Source organism: Oryctolagus cuniculus, chromosome 1, assembly GCF_051225735.1.
Source record: "Oryctolagus cuniculus isolate XC-2025 breed Fujian yellow rabbit chromosome 1, ASM5122573v1, whole genome shotgun sequence".
Lineage (NCBI taxonomy): Eukaryota > Metazoa > Chordata > Mammalia > Lagomorpha > Leporidae > Oryctolagus > Oryctolagus cuniculus.
Genome location: NC_142867.1, coordinates 235536225 through 235542224, shown reverse-complemented (window position 1 = coordinate 235542224; position 6000 = coordinate 235536225). Strand labels below are relative to the sequence as shown.

The window sequence follows — 6000 nt, the reverse complement described above, 5'->3', positions numbered from 1 at the left end:
ATCTGAGGAGTGACCCAGCAGGTGGAAGTCCTCTCTCTCTGTAACTCAGCTTTTCAAAGAAATGAATCTTTAAAAAAAAAAATGCAGAGGCCCCTCTTTAAGAAACAGACAAAATTAAGAAAATGCACAGTTAACACCCATGCTTAGTCTCCCAGGCCCTCTGTCCCTCCCTGTGAATTCCAGTCCAACCGGTCACTCATAGTCACTCACGGTCACACTGCCCACAGGCCAGACCTGCCCATCCCACTAGCAGGCCAACGCCGGGGGACTCACTCCTGGCATCACCTCCTCCAGGAAGCCTGCCTTGATGAGTGCTCCCTCCAGAGTGGAGGCCTCCCCACTGCCCCCTCAACCTTCCTCGTCCCTGTGTCACCATCTGCAAGGCCTGTCCACCCTGTGCCCCAGGCAGTGAGCTCCACCCTGGTACCTGACACCCCAGAAGCACTCCAGGGATGTTTGTTGAACGACTGTGTGAACGTCACACAGCTGAAAGCACATGGTTGGGGGGCAGTCCTGGTGCCTGTGGGATGCTGGGTAGGTCAGAGCCTGGTGCTGGGAGGTATCTGGGTACCCAACCTTGTGGGACTGCTGTCACAGGTAGCCAGCTGTGGCCACGCACGCAGCAGGCCCAGCCTGGAGGGGGCCAGCAGCCCCCCGCAGTGCCCGGGTGGACCGTGAGGCGGCCTCGTCCCTGGCGGAGCTCAGGGCCCAGGCTTGGCTGGGGTGGACGACGTGTCCACCACGCTCCCTGCAGCTCCGGGAGGCTGTGGCTCCCCTAGGCTGCCTGGGTGGGGGCAGGTGTTTGGCACAGGGGCTACGCTGCCCCCTCGGGACTCCTGCACCCCCTGGCAGAGTGCCTGGGTTCAAGCCTCAGCTCTTCTCCAGCTCCAGCTTCCTGCTAAGTGCACGTCCCGGAAGGCAGCAGGCGCCCGCCACCCTCGCAGACCTGGGTGGAGTCCTGGGCTCCTGTGTTGGCCTGGCCCAGCCCCAGCTGCTGTGGGCGTTTGGGGGTGGCCAGCAGATAGAAGGTCTCGATGTCTTTCTTTCAAATAAAATGAAAATAAATTTAAAAATAAAGTCCACCTGGGGGGCCGGCGCTGTGGTGTAGCGGGTAAAGCCGCTGCCTGCCATGCCAGCATCCCATATGGGCGCTGGTTCTGGTCCTGGCTGCTCCTCCTCTGATCCAGTTCTCTGCTATGGCCTGGGAGAGCAGCAGAACATGGCCCAAGTCCTTGGACCTCTGCACCCACGTGGGAGACCTGGAAGAAGCTCCTGGCTCCTGGCTCCAGATGGGCGCAGCTCCAGCCATTGTGGTCATCTGGGGAGTGAGCAAGCGGATGGAAGACCTCCCTCTCTCTCTCTCTCTGCCTTTCAAATAAATAAATCTTAAAAAAAAAAAAAAAAAAAAAAAAAAAAAAAGACGACTTGGTTGGGCTCCCCTGTCCCCAGACCTGAGTGACCCCCGTCCTTGCCGGGCATTCAGAGTCCTCCCCAAGGTGACCCCACCCCCATCTCCAGCCTCCTGGACACTTCCTCCCCCGGGGACACCCCCTCCACGAGCCCAAGCACAGCAGACTTCTCTCAGGGCCAGCCTCAGAGGCCACCTTCTGTGCAACTCCTCTGGGGTCAGCGGCGCTGGGTCCCGGCCCCCAGCTGGACCACGGCACAGCCCTGGGGCGGGCAGGCAGCTCAAAGCGCCAGCCTCCTCCAGTGAGATGGGTCAGGGGCTCCACCCCAGCAGGGCTGGGGGACAAAGCAAGAAGATGGAGGCGCCGGGCGCAGCCGGGGTCCAACAAGGGCGGCCTCAGTACCCGACAGGGCTCTGGTCAGCAGCAGGGCCAGGGACTGCGCAGAGAGGGGTCCCGGCCCCCAACGCTCAGCTGAGCAAGGTCACTTGGGGTGCAGGTGCGGCCTGGGCGCTGGCGCCTCTGCTAGTGTACAACACGCGACCGGATCGATGACCACCCCTCCCCCCAGCGCCCAGCCCAGCAGCCGGGCCCCCTCCTCCCAGGCTCCCACCCAGCCGCACCACAGCCAGGGACAGGCTGGACCTTGTGTGTGGGGGCGGGGAGAGAAGCAACCCGACTTTCCCCTTGCAGGGACCCAGCGTCCACTGCTGCCAACAAACCGAGTCCTGGAGGTGGCTTCGGGGCTCCTGGTGGCAGGCGAGAGCGCACCGGCGTGGCTGCGACTCTCGCCCCCACCTGGCGGGGATGCGGGCGACCCCAGGTGGGTCGCGGCGGGTGCGGAGCGCGGAGCAGCCGGCTGGGCGGAGGGCCACGCGAGACCCGCCCACCCAAGTCGTCGGTGCGTGGCGCGTGCGCACCGGGAGGTCACGTGCACGCGCCGTGCGTGGGCCCGCGCGGGCCCCGCGTCCGCGCCCGGCGGTGGTCTCCAGGTCTCGCCGCCCCGAGGCTGTCCAGCCGCGTGCGCCCCAGCGAGCGAGCAAGGCTCGAGCGCGTCCCCGAGCTCGCGCACGCGCGCGGCGGGGCCCGCGCCTCGCACCTGCGGGCGGGGCGGGGCGGGGCCGGCACAGTCCCCGCCCACCCCGGCCGAGCGCCCGCAGCCCGGGCGGGCGGAACCGAGCGGCGGGGCCCGAGCGGCCGGCAGCGCAGCGCGGCGCGGCGCAGACAATGGGAGCGGCGCGGGCGGCGGCGGCCCGGGCGGCGGCCAGCGCCGCGGAGCCCCGGGCCCGGCGCGGACGGGAGGCCGCGCCATGAGCGCCGCAGCCGGGCGCCCCCCTGCGCCGCGCGCGGGCCGAGGCGAGCGGCCTCTGCGACCCCCGGGCCCCGCCCTGGGGCCGGCGATGCGCTGCGGCGGCTGAGGATGATGGTGGATTGCCCGGTGAGTGCCCGCCCGGCCGCGGGGGTTGGGTGGAGGGAGGACCGCCCGCCCCCGCCCACGCCGCACCCGCGGCGCCGAGGCCACGCAGAGCGCGCGATTACGCAGTTCCGTGTCCAGCCCCTCCGGATGCGGTTGGGAAACTGAGGCCGGGAAGCAGGCGGGGGCTGGCCCAGGGCTCTGGAGGTGGACAGAGGCCAGAGGCGGTGGCGGGGGTTCCGGCCTCCTGGGCCTGGGTTCAGCCCTCCTTTGGGGTCAGCTTTGGGAATGAAACCCCGAGATCCTGGGGGACCTCTACCCGCGCCTCTCCCATGCGGGCCCCTGTCTCTGGACCTGCAGCGGGGCGCGCACACACACACAGGCACAGGCTCACACGCGCGCGCGCGCGCGCGCACACACACACACTTCCTAGGGCTCAGCGGGGTCGCTGGGGAGGTGTCAGGGAAGACATTGGAGCAGCTGGGACAACAAGCAGTCTCCCAGCAACACGCCGGGCCCCCGGCACGCGGAGGGGCGGACGTGCCAGTCTGATAGGCAAGGGGTCCCCCGGGGCCAGCGGTCCAGCATCCGTCACCCTGGTTCCCACCGACTAGGCCAGGCTCCCCTCCTCGGCGTGGAGGGGGTGCAGGGAGAAGCAGAGCGGGGTCTTTGGCTTTGTGAGGCGGGCAGGTGTCCAGGTGTGACCCACTGCACACACACTGCCCCAGTGCCGCCCTGGAACCGCTCCCGGGCCGGGCACAGCCTGAACTCGGGGGGAACCGAGGACTGGGGTAGTGCCGAGCTGGAGACGGCCCTGCACGGTTCACCTGGGGCCTGGGGCGAGCCTGGCCTTGGGGGAGCCTCCAGGTGCCCACTTGGAAGCCAGGCCAGCAGTCAATGCCCTGGCTGGGGTGAGGAGGCCGGGTGAGTGACCTGGACACCCCAGGCCAGCAGAAGGAGCCGGAGGGCCGAGGGAGGTTTCTGAGGTCCCCGCATTACCCCCTGGAGCCTGGGCATGGTGGTCCTTTGCCCCCTTGGGGTAGGGGAGAGCCGCTACCTTGACAACACCCAAACAAAGGTGTGTTTTGTTTTCTGGGATTCCTGCCTGGGGCTGCAGGGCTTGCACTGGCCGCCAGGGGGCGCAGGTGCCCGATATGGAGCCACTGGAGCCAGGGACGAGCCCCCAGGGTCCGGCTCTGTGTCCCTGTCCCCAGCCAGGGTGACCTCGTGTCCCTGGCATCCATGTCGTCAGTGTGTGCTGCTCAGGGGCGGGGAGGGGCTCCCGGGGGCGCTCATCTTTGCATGCCCCTGGTCAGGGCCACACTGGGCCTGGGTGGGCCTCTGAAGTGGCCATCGGGGGCTGCCCCATGTGGAGTGGACACGCACGGATGCTCCAGAGAAAACCCAGGGAGAGCAGGAGCGAGGCCCAGAGGGAGCAGGAGGCGGGGCTGGGTCACAGGTGGGGTCCACTGTGTCCCATGGGTCACTTTTTGTGTTGCACACAGATGGGCAGCAGCACCAGCCCTGCCCAAGTCTGGCGGCCGCGTGCCGGCTTGGTGGGGGCTGAGCTCTGCAGAGACGGGGTGGATGTGAGTGCAGCCAGGGACAGGGGGCTGCGTGGCTGCAGGGGGCTTGGGGGCAGGGCAAGGCCGACCCCAGCGCCTGAGCCTGGCCTGTCCCGTGCCGGGGCTGGGCCCGGCTGCCTCTGCCCCAGATCTCTCAGGATTTTGGGGCCACTCAGTGGAGACGTGACAGGTGCATCTGCCTTCCAGCACCCTCCCATGCAATGGGCAGGCTGCAGTGTGGACCCAGGGCCTCAGTGCGTCTGGGACCGTCAGCCAAGACCCTCCGGCTGTTCTTGGCCACATAGGCCTCAGCAAGGCTGCCCGTGGAGCAGGTGGAGACGGGGGGGGGGGGTGCAGAAGAAACCGAACAGGGCAGAAGCCCCAGGGGGTGCAGACCTGGGCAGTGACCCCAGCTCCCCTCTGTGTGCCCTGTCGGTCAGAAGCCAGTCACCAGCTCCAGGCCACCCTCAGGGTAGGGGCGACTCGGCGGCCCGGGTGCCAGCAGGCAAGTGGGCGGAGCCGGGGCACTGGCTCTGGTTCTAGACAGTGGGGAGCCCCTGGGAGACTGATGCCAGAGAGGGGCGGCCTCCGATTTTCACTCAGCTCCACCATGGGTCGGACCAGGAAGCGAGGCCAAGAGGGAAGTGACCTCCCCAGGCCATGGCGCTGGAGCCCGCTCGTCCTGAGTCCGTTCCATGCCTGATCCGTCACCTCTGAGTGTGCGTGTGAGCTCCAGGTGACGTCAGCGATGGCCCCTCCCCGTGGGCAGGTGCGGCCACCAGGCAGGCTGGGAGAGGCCCGGTGACTAGTCCAGGGTCACAGGACTGGCCAGGGGGCGGCTGGCGACCCGAATGACCTCGCCTGTTGAGCCTCCGGGGGCTGGGAATTTGGCGCTGAGATTGGCTGTCCCAGCTCACAGGTGGCCCCGGGCACCTGGAGGAACAGCCCCCGCTCCCCTCCCCGAAGCCCCCCGCCCCCTCGTGTTTCCCAGGCGCCGCAGTCCCTTGGTGTCTGAACGTCCGAGCGTAGCACAGGGGGGTCTGTGTCCGTTCCCAGGCCTGGCCGGCGTGACAGGGGGTTGGCAAGGGAGGGGCTGTCTTCTGTGTGTGGGGACTGGGTGGGTGCAGAGAGGAGGGAGGCCGCCCGGGGTGAGGGGGGTGGCTTTGGGAGTCTAGTCTGTGGCACGGTGCCCCGTGGCTGCTGTCACAAAGCCCCACAAACCGGGCAGCCCTGCACAGCAGAAGCCACGCGGTCACAGCATAGAGGCCGCGGGCCGAAGCCCAGGCCTCAGCAAGGCCGGACACCCCCCAGAGCCGCAGGAGAGCCCCTTCCGTCCGCGTCTGCCGACAGTCGGCGATCCAGATTGCTCCTTGTCTCCTAGGCTCACCGCCCCGGATGTGGCCTGCACCCTCCCCCGGCTGCGTCTGTGGGTCTGTCCGGTTCTCCCTGCTGCTACGAATGCCAGTCTTTGGGTCACAGTCTCAGAGACCCCTCTTCCAAATACGCTCATTCGCTGCCGGGAGTCTTGCGGGGCGGGGGTGGAGGGCGTGGCTCATCTCCCAGAGGTCAGGTACTCAGATGCCTCGGGAGGGGGCAGGAACGGGGCAGGAACTTG

At 67.8% G+C, this 6000-nt stretch overlaps 1 protein-coding gene across 2 annotated transcripts in view; it reads left to right on the top strand.

The window, feature by feature from the left end:
- The first annotated feature begins 2407 nt into the window (after positions 1-2407).
- Positions 2408-6000, top strand: part of RALGDS (ral guanine nucleotide dissociation stimulator) — a 38719-nt gene continuing 35126 nt past the window's right edge. Inside the window, exon 1 of one of the 2 annotated variants that reach the window (XM_070066641.2) lies at positions 2408-2844. In XM_070066641.2, the coding sequence (XP_069922742.1) occupies positions 2827-2844 (18 nt within the window). In that variant the 5' untranslated portion in view covers positions 2408-2826. The remainder of the gene's footprint in view (positions 2845-6000) is intronic. The other variant, XM_089322055.1, reaches the window with a different exon arrangement.